Genomic DNA, 18,321 nt, shown 5'->3' with positions numbered 1-18,321 from the left:
ATAACGGTACCGGAGCATCCACACTACCGCTATTTCGAAAAAGTATTTCAAAATTAGTGTTATTCCCTGAGGGAAGCAGGAATCCAGACTTTAAATTAAGCAGCCCGTTATTTCGAAATAATGAGCTTGGCAGTGTGGATGCACCGTTTATAAATTCAACCTAAGGAGGGTTATTTCAAAATAACGTCCTAGCATAGACCAGGGCTTAGTGTAGTTCTCAGATTATAGGCCTGCATTACTCCTGTTAAGAGAACATAACACTGGCTATTCAGCATGGGTATCCTCACTCAGTCCAGTCCTCCAACAGGAATTGCTTCCAGGCGTTCTCTTGTATAAGGAATACAATGAAACAGTGTTTCTCCACTTTTTCACACTGGAAATCCTTTATTTGACATCCAATATTTTCCCAACTTCCTTACTTTTGCTCTCCATGGTTCTAAGGTCAGAAGGGACCAATGAGATCATCTAATTATGCCACATCTACATTTCTGGGGAAATCTACGCGTTGGAGGTCAATTTTTCAGCGTTCGATTTAGCAGGTCTGGTAAGGACCTCTAAGTTGAACGCTGAAGGGGCCCCCATCGACCTTGGTACTTCCTGCAGAGAAGTCTCTCCCGTCAACCTCCTGCTGTGGGGCTGCCCCAGAAAATCGGTGCAAGATACACAACTCCAGCTCCATGAATTATCTTGCATCGACGTTCTCTGCCATTCTAGACCTAGCCTAAGCCCTCCTGCATAGTGCAGGCCAGGGGATTTTCCTGAATTCACTCCTGATTGAACGGGTTCAGTGCTTCACGCTGGGATACAGACTCCCTTTTATCTCCTCTCCAGTGTGAGTTTCTCTCTGTGTCCTTCTGCTTCCCTTCCTGTATTCCTACACTGCTCTCTCTCTTCCTTATTCTGCAGAAGCGAAGAGGGAGGGGGGATCTGAGAGCAGCCTTCAACTTCCTGAAGGGAGGTTCCAAAGAGGCTGGAGAAAGGCTGTTCTCAGTGGTGGCAGATGGCAGAACGAGGAGCAATGGTCTCAAGTTACAGTGGGGGAGGTCTAGGTTGGATATTAGGAAAAACTATTTCAGTAGGAGGGTGGGGAAGCGCTGGGCTGGGTTCCCTAGGGAGGGGGTGGAATCTCCATCCCTAGAGGTTTTTAAGTCCCGGCTTGACAAAGCCCTGGCTAGGTTGATTTAGTTGGGATTGGTCCTGGGATGGACTTGATGACTCCTGAGGTCTCTTCCAGCTCTATGGTTCTATGATTCCTTACCACATGTCTTGGCACATGCATGAGTGTACAGGTTGACAGAGGGTGCTCGACCTTGAAGGATCAGGGTGCGCTGCTAGGAATTTTCTTTGCTCTAAATTGGAATTTGCAGCATTGCCATAGGTGCGTTGGTCTAGCGTATGAGAAATACAAGGAGGGCGAGGAAATATCTTTTACCGAACCCAAATTCTTTTGACGAGAGAGACAAGCTTGGCAGATACACAGAGCTCTTCTTCAGTAGCTGTCTGCCCAAGCAGTCTGGGTGAGCTCCGGAAGAAAATCTGAGACAAGCTCTGTGTAGCTTGAAAGCTTGTCTCTCTCACCCACAGAAGCTGGTCTAATAAAAGATCTTCCCTCCTCCGCCTGGTCTCCTAGATAGTAACATTTCCAAAGCTTGCAAACCCCCGATTGCCTTTCCTGCCTCTGTTCCCGCCCCCCCCCCGGAAATGTTACAATCTAAGTGACAATGCAGGGAGGTAACCTGTCACTTTCGTGTTTGCACTAGGGCAGCGAGGGGCAACCTAGGCTAGTGAGTGGGCCGCACGAAGGACCCTCCCTCAACTCAGGCTGCAAGATTGTCGTAACCAAGACGGTCACCTGGGATAGGGAAGTTTTACTGACTGCACGTGTGTACCTGGAGTTTGCAGGGGGTGCGGACTGAACCGTAGCAGCGCTTTGATGGGGCGCAGAGGGAGCGCACGGCTGCCGGTCAGTGTTGTGTGCAACCAGCCCGCACCTCGCTTCACGCGTGCTTTGCACAAGTGAGTACAGTCCTACGTGGGTGGAACCGAGCAGCATCCGGCAGCCCTGTGTGTGTGTGCAACAGTGAACAGGAGGTCTCCGGGTGGGCCGCAGGTTGCCCGCCTGTGGCTAGCACATTGCACACACTGGGCAGGTGGGGGAGGAAGGCACAGCCCCTAACACACCCAACTACGCACCGTTCATGCTAGTATGAACTATGCCATATTGGGGAAACTGAGGCACGGAGGGACCAGGGGGCAGAGCCCGGCGGGGAACCCAGGGGTCCGGCTGCCCCTCCCCCGCCCAAGGCGTAGCCACGATCAGACTCACAAGGGCTACAGATGGGGGGCCCCGGGAGACTACAGCTCCCACGGTGCAATGGGACTACACATCCCGGCGTGCAACGCGCGCTCCGCCGGCCTGTCGCCCGTCCCGGCGGAGCGATGGCTGCTGGGAGTTGTAGTCCGGACATAGGCGCGCTCCTGGCTCTGGGAGCGGGCCGCGGCCCCCCTCGGCCACGCCACGCCGGTGCGCTGCGGGTGAGCCGGGGGGGGGGGCTGAGCCCCAGTGGCTGGGAGGGGGGGCTGAGCCCCAGTTGGGGGGGGGGGACTGAGCCCCATGGCTGGGGGGGGGGAACTGAGCCCCAGTGGCTGGGAGGGGGGGCTGAGCCCCATGGCTGGGGGGGGGAACTGAGCCCCAGTGGCTGGGAGGGGGGGCTGAGCCCCATGGCTGGAGGGGGGGGAACTGAGCTCCAGTGGCTGGGAGGGGGGGCTGAGCCCCATGGCTGGGGGGGGGGGGGAACTGAGCCCCAGTGGCTGGGAGGGGGGAACTGAGCCCCAGTGGCTGGGAGGGGGGGGCTGAGCCCCATGGCTGGGGGGGGGAACTGAGCCCCAGTGGCTGGGAGGGGGGAACTGAGCCCCATGGCTGGGGGGGGGGGCACTGAGCCCCAGTGGCTGGGAGGGGGGGCTGAGCCCCAGTGGCTGGGGGGGGGAACTGAGCCCCAGTGGCTGGGGGGGGGGGAACTGAGCCCCAGTGGCTGGGAGGGGGGGCTGAGCCCCATGGCTGGGGGGGGAACTGAGCCCCAGTGGCTGGGAGGGGGGAACTGAGCCCCATGGCTGGGGGGGGGGAACTGAGCCCCAGTGGCTGGGAGGGGGGGGGCACTGAGCCCCAGTGGCTGGGAGGGGGGGAACTGAGCCCCAGTGGCTGGGGGGGGGAACTGAGCCCCAGTGGCTGGGAGGGGGGGCTGAGCCCCAGTTGAGGGGTGGGGGGGGGCTGAGCCCCAGTTGAGGGGTGGGGGGGCTGAACCCCAGTGGCTGGGAGAGGGTGGGGGGCTGAACCCCAGTTGAGGGGGGTTGGGGGAGTGAGCCCCAATGGGTGAGGGGGTGAGCCCCAGTATCTAGGAGGGCTGGGGGGGTGGCTGAGTCCCAGTATCTGGGAGAGGGTGGGTGCATGATCCCTCGCCATTGAATTTTCCAGAGGAGGGGGCTGGATTGCTACCCATAGCGTCCGGGAATGGCTTTGGTGCTGGACTGTAAACTTCCCAAGGCAGGAGGGGACCCCTTGCCTTATGCCAGGGATTCTGGGGCTCACTGCCTGTTTACCACTTGCAGCAAGAGGCTGAGCAGGAAGGACGAAGTGTGATCATACAAGGGGAGTCCTTGATTTCTAGGCTAGTTACCTGGATGAGAGATCTTTTTCAGTCAGTGTGTCTGGTTGCATCCACCTAGGGCTGGCCCTGTGTTGGTCAGGGCCCCGTGGGAGGTCGTGTGCATTGCCTCAGTTGAATTTCCAGCATGTGCTCACATCTCGGTGGGATTGTGGGAAGACTTTGGCGGTTGCAGTGATGGGGGATGGTTTTGTTATTTCTCTCCCCTCTTCTCCCCCCAGTGCTTTAGCAAGGTCTAGGGTGCAGGCCCCCAAAGGCAAGTGTCTTTATGGTTGCCCACTCTGCATATGACTTGCCATGCTGTTGCCCTACTTTTGTTTTCAGTTTTTGTACAGCAGCTGTCACTCTGTCTAGGTGCCAGTGGCACCATTTCATCCCCCCCAAAAAATCTTTTCATGCATGTGGTTACCATTTATTAGTCATCTTTGTTTTGTGGGTTTTTTAGGTTCCCCTGCAATCCTGTAAAAGGAACACTTGGATTCTTCACTTGCATTCAACACACAGATTTCAGAACGATCATTTGAATTGCGGAAGATGTCATCTGGCCTTACAGAAGAACAGAAAAGAAAAATTGAGGCGAATAGGCAGAAGGCCTTGGCTAGGAGAGCAGAGAGACTAGCAGCCCAGCAAGGAGGGCCTAGTGGGCTCATAAGCCAACAATCCAACCAGCAGAATCCAAACTACAGAGGAAACCTGGAACATCAGTGTTTGAAACAAGAAAACAATCATGTTCGGTTCATTAGCCAGCACCAGCAGAATCTCAGCAGCCATGTGGCACAGACGAGCTATGTTCAGAAAGGAAATAATCACCTTAACCCACCCCAGCAGACCGCTGGTTCATGCAGCATGCAACTGGAGAACTGTTCGGAGGACTCAGGCCGAGTGTCACAGAGTCAAATGTGCAGCACTAAGCAGTACCTCTCGATAGTCGAGAATTCTTTGAGTTATTGCCCTCAAAGTTATTCAGGTGCTGAACCACCCCAGGTCCACCCGGCATTCAAAAAACCGACAGAAACGTCTCATCCGAAATTAACTGCTAATGAGCACCCAGGTGATGTTAAAGGTTTGCAAAGTCTAAACAAATCTGCCAGTGGACATGTTGGCATTAAATACCTGCCGCTATCGAGCGGCGCTACCTCGAGTGATTCCGAAATGTCAACAAATGCAGGGAAAGCCGCCAGAAAGGACGGTGGTAGCATCTCACGGTTCTGTGGTACGGTGCAGTCACTCACTCCGTTGAAGGAGGGTAAGATGCAGAAGGTGGCCAGTTCTGGTGGTGTGGGCTCTACCTTGGATGCATCCGGTCAAAGAAAAACACACCGTGTTATCACAGGAAGGTGTGTGAAACACAGAGAAGACCGATTCCAGGTGGAAGTAGGCTACAATGCTGAACTCATTGCTGTGTTTAAGAGCATACCTAGCAAAATTTATGGTAAGAAAACTTGTAACAGTGTTTAAAACTTGGTGTGGGCCCCTGTTGCTTTTAAGAAAAATCTGCGTATCAGTCTCTTTAAGGAACTGGACAGAAATCACCTTCCCCATCAGAAATGCAGCTGTTGCAGGAGTGGAATAGGGCAATGATGTTGTATGTAATTTTTAGGGTGTGTGTGAAAAGTAAGGCAGTTGAAACTGCAGAAGAATTAATGGAATAAATAACTCAGACTTGAATTTAGCCAAGATAATCTCCATTAGTCATCTTGCCCCCTGCTCGTATGAGAAGTGTGCTGAGATGTTTTGTGACTTCAGGCATTCAGAATGAGAGCTGGTTTGGAAACTGTTTTGCCAAAAATGTTGAACTTTTGGAACAATGGTCCTGATTTGGGATTTTTTTTTTTTTTTAATCCCCTCTCCCCCCATGACATTTTTAAAAATACATTGTTGGAGTAAATCAAAATGTTTAATTTCAGTAAATTTGGACTGTATGGATTTTGACCTTTCAAAAATACATAAAGTACATTCTGAAATGAAAAGTCACTTTGAAACAAAAAAAAAAAAAACCAAATCCAAAGATTTCACTCCAGAAATATCAAAAAAGACCATTTTGACATTTCTAAATGTTTTTCTATTTGTTTCAAAATGAAATTTTGTTGTAAATTGGTACAATTGTTTAAAAATTGCTTTTACCAAAATGGCATTTTCTGACAGAAAACTATTTTGACAAAAAAAAAGTCTGCCAGTTTTGGTAGGAATCTTTGAGGGTGGGGGAAACAGAACTTTGGAGATCGGAATAGAGAGATGGTCAGTTTCTGTTGCTCTTGGACAATAGGTTGTCTCATAGTCTTGAAGGCCAGAAGGTACTGTTGAGATCATCTAGTCTGACCTGCACATCACAGGCCACAAAACTTTACCTACCCACTCTTGAGATAGGCCCATAACCTCCGACTGAAGTACTGAAGACCTGAAATATCAATTTAAAGACTTCTAGTTACAGAAAATCTACCATTTACTCTAGTTCAAACTAGGGATGTAAAATCCTGGTTAATCACTTAACCGGTAAAACATTAGGTTAACATTTAACCGGTTAATCAATTAAAGTGGGATCCGGTCTGCAGGTGGCTACCAGCCTCCGCCAGAGCAGCACCTGTCTGCAGCAGACCCTGCCTCCCCCTGGACAGAGGCAGCTCTGCAGCAGACCCCTGTGGGGCTGGAGCGCTGCTCCCGCTCCCACTGATTACCAATTTCATATCCCTAATTTAAACTAGTGACTCCTGCCGTGTGCTTCAGAGGAAGGCAGCCCCCTCCTCCCTTAGGGTTTCTGTCAATCTGACCAGGGAAACATTCCTTTCTGACCCCAGATGTGGCTCTCAGTTAGACCTCGAGCATTTGAGATCCACCAGCCAGACACTGGGGAAAGAATTCTCTGTAATAATTCAGAGCCCTTCTCATCTAGTGCCGCCTCTTTGGCCACTGGAGAGATGTGCTAGTCGCAGTCATTCATGGACCATATGCCACTGTAGGCAACGTCCTTATGGAAAGCCGAGACAGAACTTCATTCCTTTGACTTAGAAACCTGCAGCTAAGGCTCCGTTTGCCCTTTCAGCGATAAAACGTGTGCGGATCAGGGTGTGAAAAAATCCCCCCGACTGACACAAGTGTTACCACCAAAAAGCGGGCCAGTGTGGAGATGCTCTCCTGCTGACAAAGCCATTGCCCCTTGTTGGGAGGGTTTTTATTTTGTCTGCAGGACAGCAGGCTGCTGCCCACAAAGACCTAAGACCTACAACTGCATGTCTGGAGCAGCACAGCTGGGCCTAAACTTGTTGATGGGCCGTGTCTATTCATTTGTTCTTGTGCTCACATTGGCCCTTAACTCAACTTTGTAATCAGCACCAGTCTAATCCTGTGGTCTCCAGTTGTCCTAGTTTCTACATTCACCTCCTTGACGTCCAAGGTTGTGCACAAATATTTGTACCCACCCTTCTTTGCAAAATCCTTTCTTCTTTTCAGTCCGTGCTGCCTTCTGTGATTTACTTCCACTCTCTTCTCCTATTTGTATGGATTTTTTTTGTGCTATCCGACTGCTAAGTCTTTCTGTATTCCCAACTGTCCTGCAGTTGTAATAACAATGTGCAGTGCTTTTGACAGGTATGTGTGAAGTGTTTGTATAAACAGACCAGATTCTCTTTAATTGCTAAGCCTTTACCAGCCCTGTTTGTTTCTGTTCTCAAATGACTCAAATTCCGTCCAATTTCAGATCCTGCTATGAAGATGTGGAATTTTAGTTTAGAAGACTACAGGAGTCTCAGTAAGTGAGCAGTCTATGGTGTAACAGACAAGATGAAAGTCTCTCTTTCACCTCTGCATCTTTACTGTTGGCTGTGTTATTACTGTACTGTTAAAACAATAAACCCATTTGAGGTTCTTCCATGAATCTCCGAATTTAGTTAGAATGAACTGGATTTCTAGGTGTAATGCTAAACATATGCTTTCTCTGCTCACTAAGAATACGTCTACACTGCAGACTTATTTCGAAATAAGTTATTCTGGAATAGTTATTCCGAAATAGCTTATTTTGAAATAGCATGTCTACACTGCAGGGAAGCTTCAAAATTAGTCTAGGGCAGACTTCCCTAATGTAGACGCGCTATCTTGATGTAGATTCCCAGGAGGCACTGGGGAGGAATAACTTACACGGCCCTGGTGAGGGGCTGTTTCGAAATAGCAGTGGAGCGTCTACACACGCCTTATTCCGAAATTGCTATTTCAGAACAGGCGTTATTCCTTGTAGAATGAGGTTTACAGATTTTGGAATAAAACATCCATTATTTTGAAATAACGGAATGACTGTGTAGACACTCACATTATTTCGAAATAACGCTAGTTATCTCGAAATAACAGTGCAGTGTAGGCACACCCTAATTGAATATATTAGGAGTGAACAAACCATAGCATATGGCTGAATTCATGCAACTCGTTCATATGGGTCCATGCAGAGACAGCAACAACATTCCGGAAGTGCAGGCTGGCTAATACTTAATGATTTCCTCTGATGCTATATTTTTAAACAGTACACTAAACAGTTTCAGGAAGCTGTTTGTCTTCCTGTTTATTGTGAGTGTGGGGAGTGAAATGGGATGAGCTTAGCTTTGTATGAGGTCATGGGGTTGCCTCAGAATTTGAAAGATCAGGGGATGGTTTTCTTCACTGTAGACTGGAGAGGATTTGAGATTGTTGCAGAGAAAATGCTTTTCAGGTGGGCTTTTTCGAAAGCACTTAGCCTTCATCCAACTCCGCTTTCCTTGAAGTCAGTGGTGAAACTACTGTTGATTTCAGTGGGAGCAGATTTAGGCCAATGCTTTGGGGAAAACCCTTCAGCCCTAATTTTAACCTCCCAGACAGATGGCTGTGTATTTAAGCGCTGACTCTTTTATTTGTATCTTATAGCACACAAGCAGAGTCCTAGCCCTGCACACTCAGGGCACGTCTACACAGCAGGGCTAAACTCGAAATAAGCAACGCTCGTTGCGTAGTTTAAGTCGAAATGGCTTATTTCGCCTTTTTTGGCACTGTCTACATAGCAGTTGTTTCAAAATAGAGCACTCTTCCCCTGACTTCTCTTACTCCTCGTACAAGAGGCATTACAGGAGTTGTAGAAAGAAGCCCGTTACTTCGAACTGATTTTGAAATAAAGGGCTTACTGTGTAGACGCGCACTACGTTATTTCGGAATCACTGATGTTATTCTGAAATAATGCAGCTGTGTACACACATCCTCACAGTCTGAACTGACAGCTTTTAAATAGTATGTAATCTTTTTCTAAAAATGTCTTGTCAAATTATCCTGAAGCTTATGGTGGAAGGCACATAATGAAAAGCAGCTGCTGGCATCCATATCAGAAGACACTGTCCTGAGTGTTTCATACCCTGTTGTTAAATGAACTGTATCAACTTGAAATCTAGACAGTGTTTTAAAGAATGGTTCAAAAACTAGTGGCAGGTTCTATGCGTTCCCCTGCCAGTTTCAGTGGTTTTATAATTACGCTTTCTGGTACTTTTTAAGTTTGTCTTTGGGACTTTCAAGAAAAAAATTAATCAACTAGGTGAAACAAAATGTAGACAAAGTGAATAAATAAAGAGCATTTCCTCATCCCCCTCTAATTTCTTTAAAGCAGCAGTGGGTCATAACTATATTCGACATAAAGAATCAGAAAAAAATGCAAGTTTCCATACAGACGTTAATTGAAAGCCTTGCTTTTCACTTACTAAAGACGTCTTCTGAAATTCTCCTTTTTGGATGAAATTTCACATGCTAGGATTCCGTTTGGAGGTGGCTTTCTTTTTTAAGGCAAGCTGAATGAAAATCTGTTTGGAATTATTGGTGGGAGAAGGAGGGTGAAAAAGCTACTTTTCCAGCTTTCCAAAAATAAAACCTCCAAGCTTTTGTGGCTCGTCAGTAGCACCGAATGTTGGAGAAAGAAGCTGTACCACTGTCATGTAGCTCAACTCACACAGGAATGGCCTCTGAGTTTTCTAAGGTGGGGGGGGGGGGGGGGGGGGGACACGGGACCAACTCCTGCTCCTTCTGTCCCTTGGGAATTGAAGTTTTTGTGATCTGCCCAATTTTTCACGTACGCTGTCCCATAAAGCCATTCTTCTCCCCCCCCCCCCCCCCCCCCCCAGTGGAAGCAGTGAAGCCGCTTTCCTCGGTGATTTTGGTGCCATTGGAAGAGATGGATACAGCTGGCCCAGCGGCGTGTTCTCAGTCTGGCAGCAGCAGTCCTAGCTTGAAATCCTTCTTGAAGATGTGCAGCGGCTGGCAGAAACCCTCTGCCCCCGTCAAGGGGAAATGTGTTCTGATCTCGCGCTCCCGCTTTGAGGTTGATATTGGGTACGCTGCAGAAATGATTGACGTTTTTAAACGGATGAATTCCAGGAATTACGGTGAGTCTGGTTTGAGTGCTGCATTAATGTAATGGGGGTGTAGGTGCTGGCTGCGTTCAGTAACACTTATAATGTGCTTTGGGATGGAAAGAGGACAGGTAGTCTATAAAAGCATATCTGCTTTGGGCAGGCTGAATGAGAGCTCTGCCTTAGGGAGGGCTTTGGTATCTGCTACAATAACGCTGGGAGACTAAAACATTGTGCCTACTGTTTTGCTCTGTGGCAGCATGAAGGACTCCTCGTTTTGTTCAAAGGTAATTTTCTAAAACCATATTTCAGTGCCAGGTGTGTTGAATTTGGCCAGTGGTGCCCAATTTCTGCTTCTCCCCACCTCATTTGTAGTTTTTGTTATCAAGAATGACAACAACTCCATGTGGAAATGTGCATGATCTTCCCAGACAACGAATGGAAGTCGGTGGAGGTCCCCGGCAGCCATATTATGTGTTTAGGAGACAGTCTTATAACACTCTTAGAACTCAGACCAACAATGGTAGTTAAATATCCCCCTCGCCCCCCACTCACTTTATAAACAGGCAAACTGAGGGACAAAGAGGTGAAGTGAACAGGCCAGTGACAGAACGTGGAACAGAACCACGGCCTGTTCACTCACAACCAGTGCCCGATTGGCTGCATCGTGCTGCCTGCTTGTCGTGGGCCAGCTTTTGACTCGCATCTTCCGGTGAGTCAAAGGTATCTGCTGCCAGAACTGCAGGCCGAATTTGGTCCGAATGCGGGTACCCGTGAATGAGGCAGCTCTGCCACTAGCTATTGCCCTCTGAAAGTCCACTGGGGTCTAACGGCCTGTGCACTTTGCTGAGGCATAGTCTCCCTCCCTTAGTTGACAGGAAAGTTTTTTTTTTAAAGATGGCTGCCTGAGGTGGAGACGGTTGCAAAGCAGTTCGGGAATGAGTGACTCTTAAACACGCAGCAACCGCAGCATTCATGGGAGAGCCAGATGATGTTTTTAAACTTCCTTTCTGCCGACATTTGACTCTTTTACTGTTGTGACTGTTACAGACATGAAGACCAGAAAATGGAGTTTCCAGTTGGAGGACTACCCAAGGCTAAGTGAGAAGCTGCATTTTCCTATGGGGGTCTGGTCTCTTGGGAGGGTGACAAATTCTAATTCCATTGCTGGGGATGAACGTCTCCTGGGAGAGGGGATAGAAGTGGTGATGAACTCCCCTACGGGCTGACTCGTTGCTCTATCCAATTGATTTTTGTAGGGGTTTCAGAGATTCAGAAGCCTGATTGTAATAAGAACATAAGAGTGGCCATACTGTCCATACTGGTCAGACCAAAGGTCCATCTAGCCAGTATCCTGTCTGCCGACAGTGGCCAGCACCAGATGCCCCAGAGGGAGGGATTGCAATGGGTAGTCCTTGGGTGATCCCTCCCGTCACCTACCTCCAGAGAAACTAACATGTGAATATTAGTAATACTTACAGTGGCCTGTCAGAGGCCCATTCGGGATCGGGGCCCCATTGAATTGGGTGTTGCACAAAGGGATACGAAGATGTGATCTGTGCAAGGGTGGAATTTCTATTCTGTTTTTAGTTCATATATTTGTAGTGTGTGTGAGTGTTACTGTGAGTGAATGAATTGCAGGGTGGGGCGGTCCTAGCATCGTTGTCTTTAGAACTAAGAAATACAGGCAGTCCCTGGGTTACATGGATCTGACTTACATCGGATCCCTACTTACAAACGGGGTGAGGCAACCCCGCACTAGCTGCTTCCCCACAGCAGACCAGGGAGACGCGAAGGTAGCGCCCCCCCCCCCAGCAGACCAGGGAGACGCGGAGCGGCTTTTCTCAGCAGACACCTCAGCTTGAGAATAAAGGACTGAGGGAAGTGAAGCGTGGGAGAATAAAACTGAGCTCTGGAGAAATGTTTGGCTAGAGTTTCCCCTACAATATGTACCAGTTCCGACTTACATACAAATTCAACTTAAGAACAAACCTTCAGTCCCTATCTTGTACGTAACCCGGGGACTTCCTGTAGTTAAATAGCAGAGGGAGGAGGGGTTCCCTTTCTGTTTCCCCTTTCCCCAGATGTGTAGGCGAGATGGAATAAGGGCTGCTTGCCCTTCATGTCCATCTGTGGAATTCTGGGTCGCTAGGTCTGTCCAGGGTACGTCTCAGCAGTGAAGATAAACCCGCAGCAGGCCTGTGAGGCTGTTCCATTTCTCTGTAGTCTTCTGGGGTCAGGCTGAAGTCTGAGCTCCTGGGATCTCCCTCCCCCCCCCCCCCCCCCCAGTGTCCTAGAGCTGGGCTACTAGCCCAAGCCCAGAAGTCTCACAGCAGTGCAACAGCCCCACAGTCCGAGTAGGCTAGCACAGGCCAGCCATGGGTGTTGAGTTGCTGTGTAAAGATGCCGGTCGTGTCTTCTCCCCGGCCGGTCCCTCATTCCCCACCTTCCTCTTTTGTGATGGCTTGTTCCGCTGCTGGCATATGGTCACTCCCGACTCATGGTGAGCAACGGATGCACATGCGTGAGTGCTCTGCCCATGCCCTGCAAATACCCCTTTGCAGGACGTAAGCACTAGGGAGAACCTCATGCTGGTGACTTGCACCTTCTGATCAAGGTCTGCTCAGTTTATACGTGAACTGATGATTTTTCTAACTGCCAGCCTCAGACCCATAGTCTGGGTGCCGAGCGTCAGAGCGGTTTTGTTCAGCTTGATACCGTACGACTCGAAATGAAGGCGCTGTGATCGGAACTCAGCCAACAGGCTTGTTGTTGATGTACAAGGCCGACTAGACTCCAGTTCACTCTCTAGGGATTATGTTGACAGATGGGCAAACGAGTCCCTGCTTGTTTCAATAAAGTGATCAGACAGGTCCTGCGGGTTTTCGTATTCCTCTGAAAAGTCCAAGTGCTAAGATGATGGGCACTTAAAAATATGTTAGTAAAAATATGTTGTAGCTGTAACCTTCCCTTCTGGACACAGATAGATGTGTAGATTCCTCTCCCTTTGCGCCCATGTATACTGATGGAAAAACTTCTGACCCACACAGCAGGGTGTAAACGTGGATTTCTCTTGAAAGATGGATCTGCTTTGCAAATAGCTCGCTCCCAGCAGCGTGCTCTCAGCACGCCTGCTTCTCAGTTGTGTGTGTTTCGTTACCATCTGGGAAGTCCTTTGAAGATGAAAAGCCCCGCATTAGCACTCGGTGTTGCAGTTATTACTTCTCATTCCATTAGCCCTCCTCGTACTTCCCGAAATATAAGGCTGCATAGTTAGAGCAGGTTAAGCTTTAGAAAGAAATGGCAAGATGCCCTGGCATGGTGCTAGAGCACTCTTGTGCAGGATTGTACCGTCGTGGTCCAAAATCCTGCGGCTTAGTAGTGCACGCCGTTACTATGGGATAATAGGTACATATGCAATAATTGAATGCCTGTGTGCTAACGCACTCAGCACTAGAGTCATGCTAATAGCAATTAAGCTGGAAGCCTGGATGCTGGATGTACAGTAAAACTCCATTGGTCCGGCATCCAATGCTCTGGCACTCCTGATGGTCCAGCACCATTGGGAGCCCAGAACTGCTCGAGGCAGCTAGCCAATTGGAGCTGCTCTGCGCCCGGCTTCCCCGATTCAGCTGGGGGCAAAGCAGCTGGGGTGCTGCCAGGTTGGTCCCGTAGCGCTGCTCCTTGGGGCTGTGGGACCAACCCGGCAGCACCCCAGCTACTCTCGGGGATGCCTGGGGCAGAGCAGCTGGAGTGCTGCCGGGTTGGTCCTGCAGCGCCGAGGGTTGGCGTTACCGGACCAACCTGGCAGCACCCCAGCTACTCTGCTGCAGGCGTCCTGATTCAGCCGCTGCTGAAACTGACCAGCAGCGGCTGAATCGGGGACACCGGGGGCAGAGCCGGACCCCCTTCTGATAGTCCGGCATATCTGATAATCCGGCACCCCCTGGGTCCTAAAGGTGCCGGACTATCAGAAGTTTACTGTAGTATTAAGGAGAGGGTGCTTTTTAGTGGTGAGGACACACAAGATTTTTAGGTGAGCAAGGCCTCATTCTGAAACTACCACCTAAAGGAGGGGAGGATGCAGTCACACAATGGAGGCTCCTGTTAACTGGGAGTTGAGGATACATGGCCTGGGCCTGTGCAAAGAGGCCTGACCTTGTCGGGTGACCAGCAGCTCCTGCTAGACGCTGAGTTTGCTCTGTCTGTTCAATCCGCTGGCTTCCTTGCAGGTTCGGGGCTTGCGCTGTCTTGGAAGAACCATTCAGCGTTTGGCAGGGCCACAAAGGGATAAAGGACCCTGTGGATGGTACTCTAGAAGCACGCTGGTGAGCGATTGGCAGCCCTTTTATAATGAACCTGTTGAGAAGCTCTGTCCCTCTTCACTTACCCTAGCAGAAAAAAAAATTGCTTTATGCCGGTGCTTTGTGTCCTGTGCTGATTTCCTCGTGTCAGGAACTGTTCCCAGGGGTTAATATCTGTTTGCCCGGTTACTCAGTCCTCTTGAGCTAAAAGGTCACGTCAGTAAAAAAATGACTCTGAGATGAATCACACTGGCTGCAGACGCATCCTAATGACTTTTCTAGCTTTTCCGCAGAGCTAGAGCGTCAGAGTTATCGGGTAGCAATTATAGTAACTCAGTAAATAAGTTTGAGAGTATAATAATGGGCTTTTGCTGTGGTTTTGGAAGAGAGATTTCCTGCTATTGAGACTATTGAGTAAACGAGAGAGCTGAGGAAGTTTAGACCATCACGCGCACTCCAGCAAAAATACTTTCAAATAAGGATTTTTTTTACGTATGTAGCTGGAATCCATCCAGCCTGCTCCCTCCACTGTCGCGAGAACTGAAATTAAAATGAAAAATCCACAGTCTTGAGGCATATTTGAGGCCCCCACAGTTGTAAGACATAAAATCAGCCCGTACAGATTTAAATGTGAGTTGCGCCATATATGTGTACAGCTGGAATTGTTTCTGTTCCCTCCATTTCCTGTGTTAGTGGTTGAAAACTGAAGAGGTGCTTCCAGTAATAATGGGAGGTGGGCATGCATATGCACATGCTTGGTGTAGCGCAACGTGTAATAGGGATGTAAATTTAGATTAATAGGCTAATCGAATAGTCGATGCAAGTTGCATCGATAAGGGCACCTCCGCCTTTGAAGTGTAGCAACAGCCCCGAAGGCAAAAATGCTGCGGGAAGCATGGGGCCAGTGGGGGACTCAAGCAATCCCCCGCTGGCCCCGTGCTCCCTGCGGTGTTTCAAAGCAGCAGGACTGCATGGAGCCCGGAGTCCGCAGGGGAGTCTCCAACTGATCCCGGGCTCTACGTGGCGCTGCCCCTTTAAAACGCCATATGCAGCCCAGGCCAGCGGGGGACTCCTAGCTGTCGACTGTGTGTTAAGTATTTGCTTATCGGATAGTCGACTAGTCATTCACACCCCTAGTGGCGAGCTACTCCAGCCCCACGGTGAACCTTAATCCATCTGCTTCAGCCACTATGGGTGAGGTTTACCCGTTCAACCTTCACGTCCCTAATGTTTAGTGATAGTAATGGTGTCGTAGCAGCTAGAAATGCGGAACAGCTTCCCTAAAGATATGGTATGTCCGTGCATTAAAGAATATTTTTAAAAGTGCCGAGAGGTTGGTTGAACTAAACAAAGTCCCAGCAAGTTTTAAAAAAATGTAAAACTGGCAAAATCTCTCTCCCGATTCTTTCCCAGAGTAGGTGGAACCCACCTACAGGGGGGATATGATAGAGGTCTATAAAATCATGAGTGGTGTGGAGAGAGCGGATAAAGAAAAGTTATTTATTAGTTCCCATAATAGAAGAACTAGAGGACACCAAATGAAATTAATGGGTAGCCGGTTTAAAACTAATAAAAGAAAGTTCTTCTTCACACAGGGTGTAGTCAACCTGTGGAACTCCTTGCCAGAGGAGGCTGTGAAGGCTAGGACTATAACAGAGTTTAGAGAGAAGCTAGATAATTTCATGGAGGTTAGGTCCATAAAAGGCTATTAGCCAGGGGATAAAATGGTGTCCCTGGTCTGTTTGTCAGAGGCTGGAGAGGGATGGCAGGAGACAAATTGCTTGATCATTGTCTTCGGTCCACCCTCTCTGGGGCACCTGGTGCTGGCCACTGTCGGCAGACAGGCTACTGGGCTAGATGGACCTTTGGTCTGACCCAGTACGGCCATTCTTATGTTCTTACATCGGCCCATTTTTTTAGCATTCCAAGCCCTATCTTATTTGAAGCAGGATTATTTTATTTGATAGCAGACCCTTACTATTCACAGGGTTGCTATTTGCTGTTCAATGTAATCACAGGCGTCTCTTGGCCTGGCGGGGGTCGGCTCCTGGCACCTGTGGTGAGTTCCCCGTGGCTCCTGGCCTCCGCAGGAAGCTGCAGAGAGCTCACTGGGTGGGCCAGGAGCAATGGCTCCCTGTATTGGCCAGTTTCATCCTTCACAGTGGTGCCAGGAACGTATCTACCGGGAACAGCGAAGGTTTCCTGTTTGTTTTTCTTTAACACTTGCTGCATTGTAGTCCCCAGTTAGTTAGCCATTGTGCTTGGTGCTGTACAAACACACGGCATGAAGACTGTTCCTGCCCCAGAGAGGTTCAGGTTGGGTGATGGAGGGCAGATGCAATCCAATGAGATGACACTTTTTTAATAGATGGACACCTTTACAAGGAAAGAGGTTTTAGGCTACGGGCATGAGCCTGTTGAGAGAACAGCTGTTCCAATCCATCTTGTTGGGATAATGGAAGAGGAGCTCTGCGGTGGTAGTCCCTGGTGCTCTGCTCTTCCGGAGTTGTAAGGCAGCATGAGATCAAAACCTTAGTTCTGCAGTGCCGAGGGGGACTCTACTAGGGTCTGGACAGCGGTGCGATTTTGGGATACTTCCGCTATCCCGAAATAGCTATTTAGCGTCTTTTAAACAAGCCCGTAATTTTGAAATAGCGGGCTCACTATTCCGACGTCCTTGTAAACCTCATTCCAGGAGAAATAACAGCTAATTCGAGTTAGGGCTTTACTTCGAACTCCCGTTTCACTGCCGCGTGTATTCCAGGCTAGTCAATTTCCAAAAATGGTGACTGCCCGGGAACATGCTAATGAAGCACGGGATATGTAAATCCCGCACGTCAACTGCAATTTCGTTTGCCCTCATTAGCCTCCCTAATTCGAACTAGGGGGCTAGTGTAGTCGTACCCTTAGTCTATAAGATGCCACAGGATTTCTCTTCGAAATAAGCTATTTCAAATTAAGCTTATTTTGAGCTACGGGTGCAGTGCAGAAGTCCCCTTAGGCAGTAATAAAAATAATCATTTGAACAAGGTGCTGTAGGCTGCCTAGGGGGTAATCTGTGCCCTGGCTCTTAAAATAAATGATTAAACACTTCCTGTTCACGCTGGCCTGTGGACTTGTGCTAGCAGCCGTTGTTACGGGAAAACAGTGTCAAGCTGTTCTTGCAGAGCTGTGCTTGGCAATTGTATCTGCATGTGTGGGTAGCGAACGTCCCAGGGTGCGACACCAGATTTAAGGATCAGAGATGGGCAACCCTTATTGGATCAGACAAAGCTTTTTCGAGCTGTTTCAAGACCAGCGTAATCTCAGAATGCTGGTGGGGCCAAAACGCCTCCCTGCCACGAGGGTGTATTCCATATGTCGTCCTCGTTCCGCTAACGGGCTGCTTCTTGTTCTTTCAGTGGAAGCTGTACGGAGCCTTCCGTCCGTAGAGGTAGAGCCGCTGCCCAAGTCGGTCATACAAGTCTTTGCTCCTCTGCTTGACAAGCCTGCCTTGAGTGCCTCAGACACTCCCGAAGCCGACCTTTCAGCCGTGGACTCCAAAATTGTGCTGAGCCTTATGCCCTTTCAAAGAGAAGGCGTGAAGTAGGTCCCGTTGTCTTGCCATGAAAAGCTGGGCCTGGGCTATGGTTTGGCATTTCCTGTCAGTGTGATGTAGGATGGAAGGGAGTAGTCGACTACCTGAGAAGCCTAAGCTTATCGGGTAATAGAGTCAGCTGTGCTAGAGGCAGCAAAGTGTGTGTGTGGGGGAAACAGGAGTTAGTGCTTTGGGGAGCCAGCTTAAAAGGCAACAGTGTGGGAGGAAGGGAGGCTGCCACGAAGCTGCCTTTGCCCGCTGTGGGCCCAGGCTCGCCGTGGTCAGAGGCTGCTCGGACAGCAGCCCCTGTCCGTGGGGGGTTCCAGCAGGGAGCCCGCCTCTCCTCTCCTCTCCCCCCCTGCCCCGCAGACAGCGACTGCTGCTGTGAAGCAGCTCCCGTCCACAGCAGCCCGGACTGCCTGTGAGCATGG

The 18,321-nt window shown here is 49.5% G+C and overlaps 1 protein-coding gene across 3 annotated transcripts in view; it reads left to right on the top strand.

Annotated features, from left to right (window-relative positions):
- Positions 1-2,421: 2,421 nt before the first annotated feature.
- SMARCAL1 (SNF2 related chromatin remodeling annealing helicase 1) overlaps positions 2,422-18,321 on the top strand; it is a 64,243-nt gene continuing 48,343 nt past the window's right edge. For 2 of the 3 annotated variants that reach the window (XM_075933022.1, XM_075933020.1), the window contains exons 1-6: positions 2,422-2,535; positions 4,108-5,094; positions 7,357-7,407; positions 9,782-10,042; positions 11,060-11,110; positions 17,715-17,898. In XM_075933022.1, the coding sequence (XP_075789137.1) occupies positions 4,197-5,094; positions 7,357-7,407; positions 9,782-10,042; positions 11,060-11,110; positions 17,715-17,898 (1,445 nt within the window). In that variant the 5' untranslated portion in view covers positions 2,422-2,535; positions 4,108-4,196. The remainder of the gene's footprint in view (positions 2,536-4,107; positions 5,095-7,356; positions 7,408-9,781; positions 10,043-11,059; positions 11,111-17,714; positions 17,899-18,321) is intronic. The other variant, XM_075933021.1, reaches the window with a different exon arrangement.

The sequence above is a fragment of the Pelodiscus sinensis genome, chromosome 7 (genome assembly GCF_049634645.1).
Source record: "Pelodiscus sinensis isolate JC-2024 chromosome 7, ASM4963464v1, whole genome shotgun sequence".
NCBI lineage: Eukaryota > Metazoa > Chordata > Testudines > Trionychidae > Pelodiscus > Pelodiscus sinensis.
The sequence above is the reverse complement of the archived record's forward strand: the minus strand, read 5'-3'. Positions and strand labels throughout refer to the sequence as shown.